We start from the raw sequence: 22797 nt of genomic DNA on the forward strand, positions 1-22797 counted from the left end.
ATCTCCAAAATGGTTCAACATTTTTTTTTCATTAAACTTTGAGGGGATTTTACTGGCATGGTTATAAGACACCATTGGACAGGGCTACTACCCTCAAAGGTAAAGGAGGAATTGCATCACTAATTCTAATGAAAAAAAAAAATCTTGAATTCTAATGAAAAAAATCTTGAATTTTAATGAAAAAAATATTTTTTTTGAATGTGTTTTTGTTCCTCAAGATGTACAAAGAATGAAAAGATCACTTTGCTGCTGTGTAAAATAACTGCTGTGGTCTGAAATTACATCAGCATTCTTTTTGGTTTTGATTTTACTCCAAAGAGAAGTAAAACTACACATTTGTTTCACTTGACTGTTTTGTAAAAGTTGCATTCTGTCATTTGCAAAATCTATTCAGGCTTGAATTCTACCCTAACTTCAAACGACACATTTTACTTTTTCCAAGATATTCAGGACAAGCCTCATTGGTAATCCCACTTTAGTTTTACTTTGGACAGATTAATAGCTTTTATGGCAAATAGACAACAGAATCTTGAATATGGACATGCCTCTTAAGAGCGCTTAAGATGTGCATATTTGATATAGGACAGAAAATATTTCCTAGAAAGAGTAGTTTGGTTTTCATTTCATACAAACATTAGTAGCATAAATGGAATAGTTTTATTGTCAGCTTGAAAAAGTGCAGAATGCACATTTCTTATGAAACAAATGGTTGTGCAAGACTTGGAGGTACCTAGCAGTAATGTATCATTTTTTGTAACCATAAAAGTGTTATAAAAGATTTCTCAATGTGTCATAACCCTCAGCTACAACATGCACTTAGTTGGTAGGTCTAGCTTTACACAACTGTATCTTTTAATGCAATTTATTGCATGTGAGTGTAAATTTGGGAGGTGGGGGCACAAGCCATCTGGGAAATGTCATTGTTCAGGAGAAGCATAAGTTTTGCTTGTGATGTATTGATAAGTCAGTAAAGCGGTATTTTAGATTTATTACAATACTGTGTTCTAAGCAGAAGTTCACTGTAACACCGGAAATAAAAATTTCAATATAATGCAAAATGTTAAGACTGCGGTACTAAAATGCATATGAAGTAAAGCCACTGGGTCTTATCTTTGAATGGCTGTATTTCTGTCTGCCTTTTGAGATTGATTTTGTTTTGAAACATTTGAGTAAATAACATCACAGTAGTCCAGTGAAAGTATACCCAAGAGTGCAATTCTAACGTCAGGGCTTTGTGCTGCACACCTTGATTCTGACTTGAAAACATGGCATTACAGCCATCGCATGTTACAACCGTTATGAAATATATAGGATGTTTTTCTAACAGAATGTGAGCTTGTTTACATATTCTGGGCATTAGTTTTACCCTGTCTATTGTGCTGAGGTGACATAGCTCCTAAGTGGAAACCAGACCTGTAGCTGGATTTACTAGCTCTCTATGAAGCAGTATGTCAGTTCCCAGAAGGCAGTTCATAATTAAAAATAAATTTAAAATAAAAAGTATATATTCAGGGACTTCAAGTAAGGCACTTCAGTACAAAACACACAAACTACCCATTGGGAATTGTCACTTCTGTGAGTACAGAATCTTTGACTGTGAGGAGTCATGTAAATTCAATGGACATGTTGCTCTTTGACAGATGCTGTTGCCCACACAAAAGGGGGGAATAACAGAATTGATCCTGTAACTGTCTTGCTTTATACATCACCTTCTCCACAAAATTATGCCCACATTCTGCATACTTGTAGAGTCTCTTTCAGAAGAAAACGCAAGACGTAATTGCCACAGTACATATTTCAGCTGTCTGCTATTAGACACCAACATTGCTTGTATTTCCAGTAGGCAGCAGTGGCTTCAGGCTTAGTTGCCTGTCAGTACAAGCCAATGAAGCCCCCCTTGATTGGGGGAAAACCTGGATCTACCTTGTAGCCTGGCTTCCTTAGGCACCTTAATCTGCAGGACATGTTGGTTAGGGTTTGTAGTTCTGAAAGCCACCAGGAAGCCTTCCATTTTTCAGACTTGTGCTGCTGTGTGGAAAAGGTACTCTGTTAGTAGGAACATATCCTCCTTTTCCTTATTTAGATGGATTGCAGATGGTCCCGACTTATTTCAGGCCTTTGTTTAACTTTGGTGCGTGCATTTCCCAGTGCGGGTATAGTTGGCATGTTATGCAGCATAGCCATGTTTTACACTCCACAAGATCAAATACTACCTTGGTAATTGGGTTCTTAACTATGTCATTACTCAGCCGTGAGGAGGAGTTCACATTTTTATGACATTAACCCTATAATTAATGTGATTTTCCAGTTCCTTTTTGAAGTGGCCAGTTTAGTAACTCTGAAGTTCATCTCTTGGAGGTTAGTCTTTTTCCCGTAGTCTTGTTTGCCTGTCCTCAGTTTAGAGTTTTGTACCCAGAAAATGACATTATACAAACATTGTATTGTTCTTTATATTCAAATTTTTAACTGTGCAACACTTGTAGGAATTTGTTTAGTTTCTTTGTTATTGATGATGTCATAAAACTCCTTTTTAATGTTAGGAAAATGATCAACATTAACCTTGTGCATATAATTGAGACGTGTACACTGGATTGTGTTTAATATATTTTTTTTTTTTTTTTTTTTTTTTAACAGACAAGGTTACTGAACAGCTATTGCAAACTGGAACAGTGCTGCTTAAAAAGTAAGTTTTTGTATCAGTAGATGGTGATTGTCATTCAGAATACTGTCTCAGCTTCAACTTCACTTCATTTCCTAGATGCAGGTTGCTGTTCTCTTACATGCATCATATATTAACTTTTTCCTATACCTCAAGTCACCTTGTTAACTACATTTTTCTTTGTGGAAGACTCTTTCAGCAATGGAAAAGTGGCGCTTCACTTAACAGTCGGTCAGTTTTTTTACCTGTTTTTCCCCCTAATAGAGCACTTTTTTTCTACCGGTTACATTTACTGTTCTATTATTCGGCACTTATGCTTTTATAATGGCAACCCTGCTTCATGCTATCTTGGGTATCTTCTCTTTTGAAAACAGTCACCTGACTCCTTCATAGTGTGACAAGTTTGGGTGCCAAGCCCTTCGGAACATTCCTGTTGCTGAAGAGTGCGCTCCTCAACAGACTTTAAGATCGATGGTCAACTTGTGTGCTGTTCCATTGCTGGGAAGATGAGCTCCCTTCTGGGAAAAACCTTCCACATTTAATATTTTATTCTTTAATCTTACTTGTGTAGGAAAATATTTTTAAGCTAGGAAAATGTTTTGATGAGTCTTTTGACTTTGTGTACTTCTAAACACAAACATTAAGCGTACTTTTGATGTCCTCTTCCAGTGTTGCAGTATTCTATATGTGGGTTTACCCTTCTTCCTCTCCAGTTGTCCAGCCAGGTTTCCAAAGATTTTCAGTCCCTCTTGGTGCATCGGACGTCTGACGTGGCTGCAGAAACGTGGGCCATAAAAGTGACGTTTGAACGCACCAGCCTCCAGAACATTCCAGCCGCCAGTTGTACGCCAGGTGCGTCTGTCTTTCTCGGATGTCAGATCGAAAAAGGATCAGTTAAGTACCCGTTGGGGATTCTTTGTTATAGTCTGTTAATGTCATCCGGTAAGAGCAAGTGCGGTCAGCATATTCCTCACAAAGACATGCATGACCAGTGTCTTTGGTCTAGGCAGGGAACAAGACCACGAGAACTGCACCATTTGCCGATCGTTTGTTCCTAAGATATTACGCTGCGATTTGCAAGCCGTACACTTGTACTTAGAGAATTAGTGCTTGAAACAAATAGCATTGGGAATGGAGGCTGCACCCGACGCCCCATATGAACAGGCAAGGAAGAGGGCCAAATCCTCATAGCCTACTTCATCTGCTGTGCCTCTGTCTGTCGTACTTCAGTCTGTAGCAGACATCAGCTTGACTGGGGATCTGGCATCCGCCGATACAGATAAAGTGGGTACCTCTGAGGAAGCCGCAAAATCTCGAGCGGACTACACGTCCACAGAGGATTTACCAGCGCCTGCCTTAGATGCCAGGGGGAAACCAGCATTCACTCGGGGCTCACCGGATGCCACCTCCACCATTCTGAAGACTGACCTTATTCCTGTTCCTAGCCAGACTCCGGCTAGGCCTTTAAAGAAAAAAAAAAAAAACTAGGCATCTCACTCCAACCGCTAAAAGCATGCCGGGCTGGCAGGCCTTCAGCCAGAGTTTGTTCAATGCTTTCATGGCTCTTCTGCCACTGCTCCTACCCTCCTTAGTCCCAGACCTCCAACCCAGGAAAGGAGGGTAGATCAGCCTGAAGAAGAGGAATTGTCTTATTCCTCTGAGGAATCATTCTTATTCCTCCCAGATCTTATCCCCCTTGGGATATGGATCTCCTGAGGAGGGCTCTGTTGAACCAGACTCCCCTGTAGAGGATCTTACATTTGGGGAAACTATTAATAAAATGAAAGACCACTTTAAGCGTCAGTCCTCGGATATGTCTGTTGTACAAAAAAGGTTTTATGATCTAATTCAAATGGACTCTCCCAGTCCATCTGCTATTCCTCCTATTCAACATGCATTTCTGGATAGTTTTGCCTTGGCCTCCACTAGCCCGGGCTCCCAACCTCCGAACCCCCGGAGAGCAGACAGACTGTATAAAGTCCCTAAGACGGAGAAAGGTTTGTGCCCTCCTGCTGATCAGCCACTATTTCCATCTCTACAGACAGGGCCTTCAAATTCCTGCCTACCACTACTATCCTCCTGGCTGATAAAGACAGCAAGACCATGAAGAGGGTGGGAAAGAAAATTTCTACTTTTGCCACCCTCTCATTTAGGGACACAAACTACCAAACTCATTTGACCAAATACTCCTTAGTTCTCCTGGACAAAGCCACTAAAGATTTAGAAGACATCCCTGACTGCAGCCAGGCCTCCCTGCCTTCACTGGTAGCACTCATCTCTCAACTGAATAGACACTCCCCAAAATGTAGCTATGATGCAGCTGAAGCCTCAGCCAGGTCAGCTGCATCAGCTTCAATACTAAGGAGGTACTCATGGCTGCGACTACAACCTCTCCCAGATGACTTCAGGGCCAAGCTCCTGGACGCACCTTTGGACCACTCAGCACTTTTTGGTGCAAAGGTGGCTGACCTATTCAAATCCTTACAACAGAGGGGAAAAGAATTACAGGACTTAAAACATACATCTTGGTCTCACCTATTCCCAAGTTCCAGAGGAACTACCTGGCTAAGACCAAATTTATCAGGAAATCGTCCAGGCCTGCAGCTCCCCGGTCTAGAAGACCCCGTAGAAGGCAGCCTCCTCAGACTAGGCTGTCTCAGTCTTCCAGCCAAAGGCTTCCCTTTCCCGATAGGGCATGTAGTGTCTTACTTACTGCCAAAATTTCAGCCCCCACCACCCCCTACATCCCCCTTTATGCCCATCTCTCTTACTGACTCCCTGCGTGGTCTTTCATTACCACAGACAAATGGGTTCTGGCCATCGTACAGGAATGGCTACTTCATGTCCTGGATCACACCCACACCAAGACTGGGCATACCATGGCCTCCCCCCAGTCAACTACCCCCTCCTCCATCAGGTTTTGCAAACCCTGCTTCTTCAGGACACTATAGAAGCCAGTTCCAGCATAGCAAAAAGAAAAGGATTCTAATCTGTCTTCTTGGTACCCAGAAAAGAAGGCCCATGGAGACCAATTCTAGACCTCACTTACCTCAACCCCTTCCTAAAGGTCCCTACTTTCAGGATGCTCACCCTACCTACTCTCTCTCTACTGATCCTTCCACAGGTGTTCATGGCAACCCTGGACATAAAGGTTGCTTAACTTCACATATCTATAAAGCCTGCTTTCAGGAGATGCTCAAGTTTCCTGGCAGACCCATTTCACTTTCAGTTCTGTGCCTTGCCCTTTGGGCTTTCTACTGCACCCAGAATATTTACAAAATGCCTCACTCACTCCTCACCTGCTGCAGGGAAAAGGCAATCCAGTTATTCCCTTACCTAGATTGCCTCCTAATCCAGGCAAAAGACAAGAAACCTCTTATCTGCCACTCCCGGGACCTTCTGGTTATCCTGCAGTCTCTAGGGTTCATGATAAACTTCCCAAATTCTCACCTCAACCCCACACAGGATATTGTCTTCCGGGTTTGCAGGATCAGGATAGACCTCATGAAGGCCTTTCTTCAAACAGAAAAGGTGGTATCTGTCCAAAACCACCTTCTTTCTGCTCTACAATCAACAGAACTGACTGCAAGACAATTTCTGAGGCTTCTAGTTTTGCATGTCAGCTACCACTCCCATGTTGCCCCTAGCAAGGATGCACATGAGGAAGCTTCAGTGGTACCGCCGGTCGGTGTGGACCCAACACTGCCACCCTCTGGAGTTCAGGATGCCGTTAATCGCCTGCTTGCATCAGGAACTGAGATGGTGGGTGGCTCAAGTAGCCCAAAACCCAGACCTGCCTCTGTAAACACCCTCTCCCAGACCATGTGCTCATGTGCCTCAGAACTGGGCTGGGGAGCGACTTTGGGGAAAAAGGAAGGTACAAGGTTTGTGGACACAGACACAAATAAGACCACATAAACGTGAGAGAAAGAGGGCCGTTTTCCTTGCTCTACAGGCCTTCCAGACATCCCTAGAGCAGGGCCCTCTAAAGATATTCACAGACAGCACCACAGTGCCTGTGGTCTCTCAACAAGCAGAGAGGGACCAAAGGGAACTGGCTAGCTCACAGGGGATCACCCTCCAGGCAGCCTACATCCCATCCTGCACAACTCCCAGGCAGATTACCTAAGCAGAACCATTTCCAACAACCACGAATGGATGCTGCCAAGAGATGTTTTCCTGACTATGCTCCACAGATAGACCTGTTCGCCTCCTCTATAAACGGGCAGCTTCCTGGCTACTGTAACAGGGCACCAGACCCCAAGGCATTAGCAACAGATGCCTTTTTGATAACCTGGAAGGGGAAATTCCTGTATGCATTTCCCCCCTTTCCCCTGATACAAAGGGGCCTGCTGATAATTCAGCAGGACTCGCCCAAAATCTTGCTGGTGACTCCCTACTGGCCAAGACAGCACTGGGTTCCCTCTTCTCCTTCACCTGTCCAAGGGCAATCACCACAGGTTACTCCATTCAGTGGACCTGCTCACACAGAACAAGGGGACTCTGGTACACCCACAGTGACAATCCATGCACCTCATCCTGTGGTAGGATTCTGATCCCCTTCAGACTCCTCTATAACGAGCACGTGCTCACTGTTCTGCAGGAGGCCTGCAAACCCAACACAAGGAAATCCTATGGACATGCTCACTGTCCTGCAGGAGGCAGGAAACCCAACACAAGGAAATCCTCTCTCTCTCTAAATGGAAAAGGTTTTCCATTTGGTGCCAGAAAAGACAGTTGGACTCGCTGGAAAGCAGTATTCCTCTCATCCTGTCTTACCTATGTGACCTAATGCAGACAGGGCTGTCGTACTCCTGTCTGAAAGCACACTTCTCTGTTATCTCTGCTTACCTTCCTCTGTAGCCACCCCTTGCATCAAGACTTACCCGCTAAACTGTTCCTCAAAGGGGTACTGCACTTGACACCACTCGGGGAAACTGTCTTCTCCCCCCCAGGACCTTTTCTTTTTATTAGAAAAACTCACTCTAGCCCCCTTTGAGCCAGCAGACAAAGCTCCCGTAAAATTTTGCACATGGAAAACTGTTTTATTGGTAGCTCTGACCTCAGCCAGAAGGGTCTCAGAGTTGCAAGCTCTTATGGCTACACCATTTTTAGTCTTCCACCTGGACAGAGTGGCTCTCAAGATTAACCTGCCATCCCAAAGTAATGAATGACCTGTCCTTGAACCAGGCCATCCACTTGCCTACCTTCTTCCCCAACCTGCAGGGGGATAGTGAGAGAGTACTCCATTCCTAGATGTCCACAGACAACTTAGGATGTTCCTAGTGTTTCACTGTTGCAGTCATCACATTTGGGTTATCCCTGCCAGGGTAGTCCTCAGTCAGCCCGAATACCAGAGGCTTAGTATTTCTGCATCAGTTGCCGTCACTCCAGGATTGACGTCAGGTCGTCAGTGTTATAAATTAAGGCAGCCGACGCCATTACATCAGTCTTCCTTGCCGAAGAGCCCGAAGCAGAAGCAGTTCGCACAAGTGCTGGTCGGCTGCTACCTGAATTTTTCATTTCCAAATTGAAGTTGAAGTCTTCTAAAGCTAAATACCCTGTCGGGGATCCTTTTTTTCTTGCTCTAACCAATGTCAGAAAAAGTTAACAATTGTCTCGCCTGTGGAAAGCAAATACCACACCCGAGATTTTCATTCTTACTGCATCACTTGCTTAGGCCCAGACCACGACATCCCCCGCTGTCGCTTTTGTGCTTTGTTCAATGCCAGAACTATGGCGGGCCCTTATTGTAGCTAGATATTTTCGCTCTCAGTCCTGTAATTCCGATATGGCTTCGGTAAGCCATCCGACAGCAGATCTTCCGTAAAAAACGTAAAGATAAAGACAGAGACAGACAGCACAAGTCCAAAACTGCCAACGTCGCTTCCATTAAGCTAGTCGTCAGTTCTCTGGTCCTCAGTGAGGCGCTTTCGCAGCCCCTGATGCCCACTTCTGTGGATTCGCAGGCCGCTACCGAGACCCTTCCGGAGTCCGGTATGCCACGAGACTCTTCATGGACTAAGGATCCTGCGGATGTCTCTAACTTGGATGGGTCCGGAGCTGCTGAGCAGGCATCAACTTCTGAGGAAGTACTTCGCACTACCGATTCTTGACACAGACCGACTTCTTTCGCGTCTACCGTTCTTTCGAAAACTACCAAGTTTCTAAGGCCCAGGGTACGAACCCAAGAAACCGACCCAGTCTCAGGCACCTGCTTCCTTGCCTTAGTCTCAGATGCTTAAAATGGTGGAAGACCTTATAATGCTTATCAGGGAAAGCCAGGCTACCCCTTCCAAAAGAAAGAGATTTGTCCCCAGTAGTTTTATCTGAATAGGAGTCCAATGACTCTGATGCATCAGAATATGAAGATATGCAACTCCTCTCTGCTTATGAGGATTCTGATGCAGAGGAATCCATCCCTTCAGCCTCTCCACCCGAGCACTTTTCCTTTGGGGAAACCCTACATACCTCAAGTGAACATTTCAAATGGGAATGTCAGGACTACCCTCAGTCAAAAAAGAGACTCTGAATTCTCATATCTTCCACAGCACAGACCTCTGGCCATTCCTCCTGTCCTGGATTTTGTGGATGATGTTTTTATGGAATCCAGTTTGACACCTGACACCCTCCCTCCTGCTCCCAGGAAACCAGACATGTACTATAGAGCCCCTGACTCAATCACAAATTTCTTTTCAAAAATCCTACTGCTGACCCTGAGGTTATCTCCCAAGGACGAAAGGAATTAATACAACTTCTGCTAAGAATCCCACCCCCTTAGATAGGGATTCCTAAGCATTAGACTGGGTAAAAAAGTATACACCTCTGCTACTCTTGCTATTAGAGCACTAAATTGTCAGTTCCATGTGATGAAATGTCAGCAAAATACCATGGGACTCCTCAAACAACAAATGTCTTCTTTTCCTGCTTGTGCAGAAAGTGGAGTTACAAGAGTTAATGCATTCTGTAAGTCAAGTAACTAAGCACATTTAACAATGTAGTAACTAAGCACATTTAACAATGTGGTTTTGATGCCCTAGAAGCATCTTGCAAGGTAGCAGTCACTGGTTCTGTCCTTAGAAGGCATGCTTGGCTAAAGAAACAGCCCTTGCTAGACCATGTCAAATCCAAATTATTGGACGCACCACTGCATAAAGACAACTTTTTATTAATTTATTTATTTAAATTTGTTGACCGGGAGTGTCCGACTGGACGTAGGTCCATTTTCAGCGGAGGCCCGAGGAGAAAAGCTCCACAGTTAAAATAAACAGACAGTATTTACATTGGATTACATAGTGATTAACAATTTACATAGCAATTACTTACAACATATTTACAGATGAAGAACATAGTACATCAGTAGACAACTAGAATCTTTATCTGTGAAGTGCATACCAGACATTAACAAATGTTACAAGAAGTAGTAGTTTGTGCTGTATAATAAGTACTGGCTTATGAGCATCTGAGCTTGCTATAATCAAGTTAGTTAGTGGAGTGGAAAGAAAGGTAGTGGTTGGATGGGGTGGATGATATTGGAGTGGGAGTTGCAAGGGCATAGCCAGCATGTTTTTAGTTGCACTTTTAGTAAAGTTTTGAAGTGGGTGCATGATGGTATGGAGGCAATTGTGGGTGGGAGTGAGTTCCATAATTTGGCTATGGCGCAAGAGAATAGTGCTTCACCAGCAGAATTATTGGCTTTAGTGATCTGCAAGTGATTTTTGCTGCTGGATCTTAGTGGTCTGGTGGTGCGATAGGGTTGGAGTAGATTCTGGGGGGATGGGACATTTAGTGGATGGTTTACTAGTTTGTGGGCGAGTGAGAGTTGATGCCACTGAAGGAGGTGAGGGAGTTCAAGCCATCCCAGTTCAGCAAGTGAGAGACAGTGGTGACTACAGTAAGATGCCCCTGTGGCGAATTTGGCGATTTTGTTGTAGCAAGTCTCTAGCATGTTTAGATCACATTGCCTTATGTTGGTATATATTGGAGAGGCATAAAGTAGGGTGGAGATAAGGTGGGAATTTGCTATTGAAATCTTTGCTGCTTTGGTGAGAAATTGCTTATTTCTGTATAACGCTCCTAGTTTTTTGTGGACTTTTTTTATAGTCATGGATATGTGAATGTCAAATTTTAGTTTGTCTATTTCCACTCCTAGCAATTTGGTGTGTTTAGTTGGGTATATAGTGGTATTGTCTTTTGCCATGATGTTAAAGTGAAGAGTTGTTTTGAGTATGTTTGGTGGGTTGGAAGATGAGTAGTTTAGTTTTGTTTGGGTTGAGTATTAATCGGGCATCGGATAACCATGTTTCAACAGAGGAAAAGGCTTCCTGTGTGACTTTTTGCAGTTTTGGTAGGGACTGGGCTGAGCAGATGATGGTCGAGTCATTTGCGTATTGTATGAGTGTGCCATGTTTGGTGGCAGAGGCTAGATTATTGGTGTAAACAGAAGAGAAGGGGTCCAAGGATGGATCCTTGGGGAACCCCTATGGAGACAGGTAGTTGGGGAGATATGCCATTCTGCCATACAACGGATTGTTGGCGGTCAGACAGGTAACTCTGAAACCAGTTGGTGACCGATTGTGAGAAGGATAGGTTATTGAGGGCAGAGATAAGTTGTTTGTGTGGGACCATGTCAAATGCTTTAGTTAGGTCTAGGAAAGTAGCAGAGGAGAGATGGCCATTGTTTTTATGCTGAAGGATAGTGTTAGTAAAGGAGAGTAAGGCAGTGGTGGTGCCATGGTTTGGTCGGAAACCATGCTGAGTACTGGAAAGGAGGTTGTTAGTAAGGAGGTAGTCTGAGACCTGAGAGTGTATGCATCTCTCTAGTATTTTGGAGAGTGGAGAGAGAATAGCTATGGGGCGGTAATTGGTTAGTTCTGTGGAGGGTCCGCCTTTGTGGAGGGGAATTATATGTGATACTTTCCACAGTGTGGGAACGTAACTTTGACAGAGATCGGTTAATCAAGATGGATACTGGGTAGGCCAGAGCATCAGCTGCGATTTGTAGGTATTCACTTGGGAGGCTGTCTGCTGCTAATTTGGTGGGTTTAAGTTTAGTTAAGAGTTTTTTATGTTGGAGGTAGGTACAGGAGAAAAAGAGAAGGCAGTGGGAGATTACTACTTGAAGATGTGGGTTGGAGGAGGGGTTGTGTTGTTTAGCTAGTGATAGTATGGTTTGGGTGAAGTGTGTGTTGAATGAGGTAGCAATATTTTCTGAGGAGTGAGGGATGTTAGGGGTACTGACTTTACCTGGGTGGAGGATGGAGTTTATGGAGGACCAGAATTGTTTGGGTCTGTGTTGTGAGGAGTCTAGGGCAGACTGGTAGTATTGGGATTTGTCCTGTTTTATTAGTTTTTTGACTTATTACGTAGTTCTAGGAATTTCTGTCTAGCTGAGGGGGTTTTGGTTTTGCGCCAGTGCTCCCAGGCTTTATCCCTGTTTTTCATTTCTGACTTAGTGGTTTTCTGTAACCATGGGGAGGGTTGTGCTTTCGTTCTGGAGAATCTTATGGGGGCATGGTAATTAAGAATGTTCAGGAAGGTAGTATTAAAAAAATTCAACTGCATCATCTAGACTGAGGTACTTTAGAGTATGCCAGTTACATTCTTTGAGGGATGAGATGAATGTGAGTGGGTTAAAGTTTAGTTTGTTACGTATTTGACAGTAGATGACAGGTTTAGCTTGGTATAGTTATTTTTTGAGTAAGAATGTTGGGGAGTGATCACTAAGGCTATCTGATAAGCAGCCTGTTATATATGACTGGTGGCTCTTACAGACTACTATCCAATCCAGGGTAGTGTGCTTGGTGGAGTTTTTATTTATCCTGGTTGGTGACTGGACTAGTTGAGTGAAGCCATGAAGGTGTACATGATGGGTTAGATTGTTGCCAGAACAGGATTGCCAGTCAATATTGAAATCACCTAAGATAAGTTTCTTGGCGGAGATGGTGGGTAGACCAGCTGAGGAGGTTTTCTAGGGGAGGGATGTTTTGGCCAGGTGGCTTATTTAGCACCAAGGCAAACGTATTTGGCACCAAGGCAGAGGAGGTCTTAAAAAAGATGTAAGAAAAAGCTAAATCTATGCAGACAGACTTCTTGCAGGTCCAGCCACCGAGGTTCAGTAGGCATTGCTCCTCCAAGCACTGGTCCTTTCCTGCCCCCCTCCAGGTCAGCTCAGCCCAGACCCTGGGGAAGCATGCTCCCCAGACAGCAGCACCAGGGAATGCAGAGATCAAAGCAATGGAGTTCCTCCTCTTCAAAACCGGGGAGTGCTAAGCCACCCCCTCATGGTAAGAACTCACAATGACTTTACACTTCCACCCCCTCCCTTTGCCCACCTGCTCTTGCCCCTAGGAGGAAAACTCTCCTACCATGCAAGCTCCTGGGCCACCATTACCAACGACCGCTGGGTCTTCAACATAGTGTCCCAGCAATGCAAATTTTATTTTCACACTCTACCAACCCCAAAAGGGGTTCCCAGATCTTCCCCCAAACCAGTGGGCAGAGGCCAAAAAGCAAGTCCTTTCGCTGCTCTCGATGAGGGCAATAGAGCATGTTCCTGCAGAACAGGCAGGCCAAGGTTTCTACTCCAGACGCTTCCTGATACCCAGAAAAGAGGGCACCTGGTGCCCCATCCTCAATCTATCCATTCTAAATATTTTCCTGGTGATACCAAAATTCAAAATGCTCACCCTCCAGGAAGTTCTACGTATGCTCTCCAAGGATGCTTGGTTAGCTACCCTAGACCTAAAAGAGGTCTACCTACACATCCCAGTCAGGGAATCTTGCAGGAAATATTTCCGTTTCAGGGCAGGATCACTGCACATTCAGTTCTCTCCACTTCCCTTTGGCTTATCCACTGCTCCCAGAGTTTTCAGAAAATGCCTGGCGCCCCCCATTGCTATTTGCAGACAAAGAAATGTTCAAATTTACCCCTACTTAGACTGCTTGAGTCAGGCAGACAGTCAGAAAAAGCTGTTAAAGCACCTGACCTTTGTAAAGGACCTACTGACCTCCTTTGGGTATACCATCAACCAAAAGAAATCCAAACTTGTACCCACACAAAAAATTGTATTCCTGGGAGCAAGCCTGGACACGGCATCCCAGATGGCATTCCTTACACCAGAAAAACAAACCTACCTGACAACCTACTTCTCTCAACTAGCCACCAGACTGCAGTTATCCGCAAGGAAAATCCTGCAAGCTCTTGGGTTCATGGCTTCTTGCATTCTACTCTTTCCATGTGCCAGACTGCAAATGAGGAAACTACAATGGACACCAAAGGCTTTTTAGGTACAACACACCCAAAGACTTGGAAACTCTTATACCAATGATACCTTGTTTAAGGAAAGATTTCCTTTGGTGGGCAGCAGCATGCAACCAAAACAAGGGACTACCCTTCTCACAACCCCACACCGCCCAGACCCTCACCACAGACGCATCAGACTATGCCTGGGGTGCACACCTAGGTGGTAGGTACATTCAGGGCCAATGGTGCCCAAACCAAATACATCTGCACATCAACCAAAAAGAGATGTTAGCTGTTCAGCAAGCTCTGACAGCCTTCAGATCCCTTCTCTCCCTGGGGTCTGTACTGATCGAAACAGACAACACCACTGTGATGTGGTACATCAACAAGAAGGGAGGGACTCTCTCGTACCCTCTGTGCAGGCTCACCATGACCCTTTGGCACGCGGCCTCAGTGATGCAACTACACCTGTTAGCACAATTCCTGCCAGGCTCTCTAAACTCTCTGACAGATAACTTAAGCAGAAATCTTCTGGACCCACATGGGTGGCAGCTAGACCAAAGAACCTTCACCCTTGTAACCCAGAAATGGGGCACCTCGAAAGTCAACCTCTTTGCTTCCCACTTCAACCATCAGCTCAGCAAATTCTGCACCAGGGAACCTCACAGCAAGGCCTGAAAAGTGGATGCTGTATCCTTCCAGTGGGTCTACCTCTCTGTCTATGCATTCCCCCCCTCTACCACTCATTACAAGGGTACTGCTCAAAATAAGGGAGGAAAAACAGAGGACAATCCTGATTGTCCCAGACTGGCCACGCCAGCACTGGTGTACCCTCTGCTGCACAACCTGTCACCACTGCCACCATGGCATCTCCATCGGATCCCAACACTCCTGACCCAGGGGAATGGAGAATTCATGCATCCCCAATTGCAGACCCTCAATCTGGCCGCCTGGCTTTATTCCCTGATCACTGCACAAGCTGCTAATCTAAGCAAACAAGTTCTAGATGTTATACGTGAGGCCAGACAAGGCCATATCCAAACAAACCTTTTCCAAATGGATAGCACACTGCATCCATTTCTGCTACAAGCAGCACGGGAAACCTCCCCCCAAGGGGGTCAGGACACATTCTACCAGAGCAACCTCCACCTCTGCAGCTTTCCTTAGAGGTTTCCCCACCAGGGACATCTTGGATGCTGCAACATGGACATCTGTTCATACCTTCACCAAGCATTACCACCTTGCCTGTCTTCTCCAAATCCAGGGTAGGCTTTGCCACAGCAGTCTTGCAGGGCATGCTAGCCAGTCCCCAGTCTTCTTGACTGCCTCAACCCTTTTCTTCAGCTTTGGGAATCAACCCAAATGTGATGACTGCAACAGTGAAACACGAAGAACATAGTACAGTTGTGTACTTAACGATAAATGTAGATGTTCAAGTGTATTCACTGTTGCAGTCCTGGTTTCCCTCCCGCCATCCCCCTTGTCTCTCTCTCTTTCTCTCCCTGTCTCTCTCTCTCTTTCTCTCCCTGTCTCTCTCTCTCTCTCTCAATTTTTATCTCCCTCTATCCTTACGAGGATTTTTTGGTATTTACTTTCTACTGGTGATATTCTTCCGTCATAACCTAGCTACCTCTTGGGGGCTCCTGACAGGTAGAGAAAAACTGATGTAATGGCGTTGGCTGCCTTAATTTATAACACTGACGACCTGACATCAGTCCTGGAGCGACGGCAATTGACACAGAAATACTAAGCCTCTGTTATTCGGGCCGATTGAGGGCTACCCTGTCAGGGATAACCCAAATATGATGACTGCAACAGTGAATACACTCAAACATCTGCATTTATGGTAAGTGTACGCAACTGTACTTGTTTATCTACACAAAACCAAACCTTTTAGGAAATCAGACCAGCTGTTTGTCTCCTTCCACAACAGAGCCCTGGGGAAAGCTGTGCGCCAACAGACCATTTCGGCATGGATCTCTAGGGCTATTTCCTTCTGCTACCTACACCAGGGCAATGTCAAAGCTCACTCCACCAGAACAATGGCCTCTTCTGAAGCATTTTTTAAGGGGTTAGACACTTAACTCCATACTTGAGGCAGCTATTTGGTCCTCAGTACACATCTTCACCAAACACTACAAACTGGACCACATCTCCAGGGCTATCCTACATGGCTTCCTGGAAACATCATCTAGGCCGCCTCCCAATCCTCGGTGAGCTTTGGCAATGACCCAAATGTAGAATACTGCAACACTGGAACATAAGGACATAGGAAAGTTGTGTAAATTCTTACCATAACCATAGATGTCCTTCTCTTCCATGTTGCAGTATTCCTTCCCTCCCACCTTCCCCTCTTGTCAGACTGCACTTGCTCTCCTGGGTGACACTAGATAGGCTATGACCTCACAGGACTGGCTCTGACTGGTGTTTTTGCTATGTTCTGAGGGCTGGTGCGTGCAGACGTCACTTTTATGGCCCACATTCCTGCAGCCACATCAGACGCACCAAGAGGGGCTGAAAATCTTTGGATACCTGCCCAGACAACTGGAGAGGGAGAAGGGTAAACCCACATGTAGAATACTGCAACATGGAGGAGGACATCTATGGTTATGGTAAGATTTAACACAATTTTCCTTGTCAGTTTAAAAGTTAAAACCACTTTTTTTTCTGTGGAGAAACTCTGTTTAATTTACTTTTTTGTGCTGGCAGAATGTGGTTAAGTACTTTTCACTGTGTTTTGCTTGGGAAAAGGTTATTTTTTAGTGCTTTCTGTTTACCGATGTGTGCTGCTTTGCTTCCCTGGAAAAGCACCACCATTTTTGGCTTGGCTGTGGAACAAACTGCAGGTCCCTCATTCAGTCCTCCTCCTCCTAGCTACAAAAAGAAAGTTAACTGTACAACCTTTGACACCACAGCAGGCTAATAATTTGCCTCAGCCATAGGTGGGTGACTACAGTGGCTGAAGCTGGTCCCTCAGACCTCTTCTCTTTTCCATCCCTCTGATGTCCGTAAAGCCACTTGGCACGTCCTCTGAAGCTATTTGGGTCCCCTTGGTAGGCAAGGGAGAAACCACTCTTGTTGGTCTTGGGAGAAGGAGCAGAGAAGGTGCCCCTGCTTAGAATGGTTATACAGACAACACCACAGTCATGTGGTACATCAACAAACAAGGACGCATAAGGTCTTACCTTCAGTGCAGACTACCCCTTCAAGCATAGGAAATGGGAGTCTATCTGCAGTTGACTATACAAGCAATCTATATATCTTCAGAATGCAAACTTGTGGCAGATTTTCTCAGCATGTCCAGGATACAGCCTCATGAATGGATGCTTCACAGAGATGTGTTTCTGGACATAGTTCATTGGTGGGGTATTCCTCAAGTGGATCTCCTTATCTCCTGTCTGAACAGGCAACTTCCTCTGTTCTCTTCCATTGTCGCAATGTCGTTTGACTTAGAAAGTGGATGCTATGTCTTTCCCTTGGAAGGGGATGATGATCTTTGTGTTTCACTTTTGCAGTCATTACATTTGGGTAATCTGCTGGCAGGTTGCCCTCAGTCAGCCTGATTAACAAAGTCTTGGGTACTGTCTGTTGCTGTCCCTTCTTCCATGACGTCAGGTCATCAGGGGTATAAAACATGCAGTTGACGCCATTACATCAGTCTTTCTTGCCTCGCGGTGCCCGAAGCAGAAGCAGTTTGCAAGTGCCGTTTGGCTAACTCCTGAAATTTTCATTTTTGAGTTTCAGATCCGAAGTCTTCAACTAAAAAGCTAAGTACCCCGTTGGGGAAACTTTTTCTTGCTCCTTACCGATGTCAGTAAAAGTTAATTGCATTACTTGTGGGAAGCAAATGCCTCATAAGGTTTTTCATTTGTACTGTATTCCTTGCCTAGGCCCTGACCACAGTGTACCTTGCTGTCGGTTTTGTGCTTTATTTAATCAACGCACTGTCAAACGTTTGTACATTTTTGCTTCTAAATATTTTGGCTCATGCTTTAATTATCCAGAAATGTCGTCTGTTAGCAATCCGACTACCGGAATCCCTAAAAAAATGCAAAGAAAGAGACAGGCCATTGAGGTCCAGAACTGCCGACGACGTTCTTCTACGCCAGTCGCCAGTTCGCCGGTACTCAGTGAGGCGCTTTCACAGCCCCTGATAACCGCTACTTCTGATTTGCAGGCCTCTACTGAGACCCATTCGGAGTCTGGTATGCCGCGAGATGCTTCAGTTATGGAATCCACGGATGTCTCTACCTTGGATGGGTCCGGAGCTGCTGTGCAGGCACTGGCTTCTGAGGGTGTTTTCAGACCTACAGATTTGTATATTAAACCAATGCCTTCTTCAAAACTAAGGTCAAAATCTCAACCTATGCCTAAAAACAGACGCCTGGGCCACATGTGCAGGCCCCTATGCCTAAAATACAAATGATCAAAATGGCTGAAGATTTAATTACACTGATCATGGTTTGCCCCCCCCCCAAGAAGCCTAGGCAAGACATTGATTTTGAATCTTCTGAACAGGATTCTATTTCTTCTGACTCTTCTAACGACCAGGATTTGTCTATACCTACTTATGAGGACTCTGATGCAGAAGATTCCATTCCTTCTGCTTCTCCCCCTGAGGATTTTTCTTTTGGGGAAACTTTACATGCCTAAGGGAACATTTCCACTGGGAAAGTCAGGATTTCTCTGAATCTAAAAAGAGACTTGGAGATTTTCTTCTTCCTCAGCATAGGTCTTTGGCTATACCTCCTGTTCTAGACATTGTTGATGTTTTTTCCGAATCTAGTATGGCTCCTGATTCCTGTTGCAGATCCTGAAACCATTTCTCAGGGTCCCAAGGGCGTTAAGGCTTCTACTGCTAAAAATCCTACCCCTTCTGATGGAGATTCCAGGGTGCTGGATATATGGGGTAAGAAGGTTTACACTTATGCAACCTTGGCAATCAGGGCTTTAAACTGTCAATTTCATATGCTAAAATATCAACAGCATATCATGGGACTGCTTAAACAGAAAATGTTAATTTCTGACTGTGTGGAAAACCAAGATTTGCAGGATTTATTGCATTCAGCTGAACAAGTTGGAAAACATACTTTGCAATATGGTTTTGATTCTTTGGAGGCCTCCTGCAGGGCTGCTGTAACTGGGTCTGTGCTAAGAAGGCATGCTTGGCTCAAAGAGCAAAATCTGCTTGATCATGTTAAAGCAAAATTGTTGGATGCTCCTTTACAATAGGGCCGTCTCTTTGGTAATGAGGCTGAAGAAGTTTTAAAAAAGATGGAAGATAAAGCTAAATCTATGCAAACTGTGAAAGATTTCTTACAAGTGCAACCTCCAAGATTTAGTAGGCACTGGACTACTAAGAACTGGACCTTTCCAGTTCCTTCAAGAGCCACTCAAGTCAAACCCAGACATTCCAAAGGCTCCAGGTTTCAGTCGCAAGGGACTTTCAGAATAAAACAATGGTGTGCCTCCTCTTCCAAATCTGAAAACAACAGGACATCTCCCTATGGTAGGCAGTCTCGGTGACCTCCCTTTATACTTACCAAGCACTTACCTTTTAGCTGCCCCTTTGGGGGGAAAGCTGGCTCTTTATGCAAGAAACTGGCAACTTGTATAACCCAGGACAAATGGGTTTTAAATATAGTATCCCAGGGATACAGATTTCATTTCCACATGTTGCCATTTCCATACGGATGGCCAGACCTGCCCCCAAATCAGTGGGCAGAGGCCCAGAAACAAGTACTTTCCCTCTTGAGCATGGGGGCTATTCAACCAGTACCAGAAGAGGAAAAGGGACAAGGTTTCTATTCAAGACTTTTCTTGGTACCCAGACAAAACAAATCATGGCGTATAATTCTGGACTTATCTACTTTAAACACCTTTCTGGACATTCCAAAATTCAAGATGCTGATTCTTCACCAGTTACTTCATATGCTAGGCAAGGATGCCTGGTTGGCAACTCTAGATTTAAAAGAGGCTTACCTGCATATCTCAATCAGGGAATCTTGCAGAGGATACCTCCGCTTCTAAGGAGGCTACTTGCATTACCAGTTCTCTGCACTGCCCTTTGGCTTATCTACTGCGCCCAGGTTCTGTACAAAGTGCCTGGCTCCAGTAATTGCCTTTTGCAGGCAAAGAAATATTCAAATATATCCATACCTGGACAATTGTCTAATTCAGGCAGAAAACAAGGACACTCTTCTAAACCATCTGGCGTTTGTAAAAAGGGTTCTAACTTGTCTAGGGTACACTATAAACAGAAAGAAATCACAACTGGTACCCTGTCAAAAAATTACATTCCTGGGTGCAAGCTTGAATACAGCTGCCCGGATGGCTTTCCTTGCGCCAGAGAAGCAAATTCATCTGGTGACTTACTTCAGACAGGTGGCCACAAAAACCCTGCTTTCTGCAATGCAAATACTGCAAGCCTTGGGGTTCATGGCATCCTGCATTCTTCTAATACCATAAGCAAGACTGCATATGAGGAAACATCAGTGGTACTTAAAAAGTCTATGGAGTCAGCGTTGTCACAGCCTGGAAACAATGATTCCTATCATTCCTTGCTTGCAACTAGAGGTTCCTATGGTGGACAGAGGCCTGCCACCAAAACAAGGGACTGTCATTCACACCACCCCCTGCCGCCCAAACCGTAACTACAGACGCATCAGACTATGCTTGGGGGGGCACATCTGGCAGGGAAGTGCATTCAGGGCAAATTGGGCCCAAATCAAATGCACCTTCATCTCAATCAAAAAGAAATGCTAGCTGTGCCTGACAGCCTTCAAGGACTACCTTCATCCTGGACAATTAATGATAAAGACAGACAGCACCATGGTTTTGTGGTACATAAGCAGGGGGGTACACACTCCTACCCACTTTGCAGACTAGCCACGGCATTGTGGAACGCGACCTTGACCTATCAAGTACAAGCTCAATTCCTGCCAGGAAAGCTGAATACTCTGGCAGATGAACTAAGCAGAAATCTCACGGACCCACACAAATGGAAACTGGAACCATGGATTTTCAACATGTTGACATGCAAATGGGGGAGCCAAGACATGGATCCTTTTGCGTCACCCCACAACTGTCAGTTGGGCAAATTTTGCACAAGAACTCCTCACAAAAAAGCCTGGAAATTGGATGCTCTATCCTTCAGCTGGAAAAACCTATCCGTCTATGCCTTTCTTCCTCTGCCTCTGCTCTCCAAAGTTCTACTAAAAGTCAAACAAAACAAAAATTATTTTGATTGCTCCAGACTGGCCTCGCCAGCATTGGTACCACTCCTGCGCAATGTGTCGCACCTTCCACCATGGCACCTGCCTCAGACACCTTACTTACTATCTCGGCAGAACAACCAAGTTCTGCACACGCAGCTCCAAACGAATGTTGCAGCGTGGCTAATCACCTAAATTCACCCTTAGTATCCCTCAGCAAACCTGTGATGGATGTCATTTTGGAGGCGAGAAGGCCTAATACTAGAAAATTTTATGCTGACAAATGGAAACGATTCTGTGCCTGGAATCTGTCTCAAAGGATAAGCACAGCAGTATCCAACATTCCTCAGATTTTACAATACTTAACTGAGGTGCTTCACAAGGGACTGTCCTTTTCTTCCATAAAAATCCATGCCTCAGCCATTTCAGCTCATTACAGCACAGAACCTCCCCTCTTCTCTCATCCTCTGCTGAAGTAGTATCTCAGAGGGGCCAAAAACCTAAGACCACCCAGGAGAGCTCCAACCCCTGCCTGGGACCTCCATTTTGTATTGGAAAAGCTCACTCTCCCTCATTTCGAGCCAGCTGCTACTGCAGACTTAAAATTTCTCTCCTGGAAAACAGCTTTCCTTTTAGCAGTCACTTCAGCTAGAAGGATTTCCGAATTACAGGCTCTTATGACAGTGGAGCCTTTCATCATTTTTCAAGAGGACAGGACATCTCTCAGGACCATCCCATCCTTCATGCCCAAGGTGGTATCCAGTGTGGCTCTTCATCAGACCATTCATTTGCCAACTGTCTTTCCCAATCCACAGAACAAGGGGGAGTGGATTTGCATTCATTAGATGTACACAGACAACTTAGATTTTACTTGAACAGGACTATATCCCAAAGAAAATCTGAACAACTGCTGGTGGCATTTGCTGCAGGGGCAGAGGGAAAGGCTATTTCAAAGCAAACCATTTCCAAATAGATAAGCCATTGTATTTGTTTCTGCTATATGCACCATGGAAAAACTATCCCCCATTCCACCAGGGCTGCATCTACTTCTACAGTCTTTCTCAGAGGTGTTCCTACCAGGGACATTCTAGAAGCTGCTACCTGGAGCTCAGTTCATACGTTCACCAAACATTTCCATTCACCACTTTTCTCTAAATCCAGAGCTGGCTTTGCCACTGCTGTCCTGCAGGGTCTTATAGCTGGTCCTAATGCTGTATAATTTCCTCCACCCAACCATAGCTTTGGGAATCTACCCAAATGTAATGACTGCAACAGTGAAACATGAAGAACATAGTACAGTTGTGTACACTTACCACAAATGTAAATGTTAGTGTATTCACTGTTGCAGTCCTGGTTAACCTCCTTCCAGCCCCCTATTTTTCTCTGGCTATACCTCTACTTTCTTTCACTATGCTTAAAAGCCCTTTTGGTGTATTTGCTTTTGGGATTGGAGGTATATTTTTTGTGTTTTTTAATTTTATTTGCTCCCCATTTGGGGGGCAACTGACATCTGGGGTAATGAAAAACTGATGTAATGGCGTTGGCTGCATATTTTATACCTCTGACGACCTGATGTCATGGAAGAAGGGGCAGCAACCAACACAGGACCCGAGACTTTGTTAATCAGGCTGACTGAGGACAACCTGCCAGCAGAGGGATGTAATGACTGCAACAGTGCG

At 44.8% G+C, this 22797-nt stretch overlaps 1 protein-coding gene across 1 annotated transcript in view; it reads left to right on the top strand.

Annotated features, from left to right (window-relative positions):
• Window positions 1-22797, top strand: part of LOC122791451 (apoptosis regulator BAX-like) — a 565868-nt gene that overhangs the window by 121492 nt on the left and 421579 nt on the right. Inside the window, exon 2 of the mRNA XM_044059196.1 lies at window positions 2635-2683. Coding sequence (XP_043915131.1) covers window positions 2635-2683 — 49 coding nt within the window. The remainder of the gene's footprint in view (window positions 1-2634; window positions 2684-22797) is intronic.

Source organism: Protopterus annectens, chromosome 17.part0 (assembly GCF_019279795.1).
Source record: "Protopterus annectens isolate FY-2018-M chromosome 17.part0, PAN1.0, whole genome shotgun sequence".
NCBI classification, from domain to species: Eukaryota; Metazoa; Chordata; order Ceratodontiformes; family Protopteridae; genus Protopterus; species Protopterus annectens.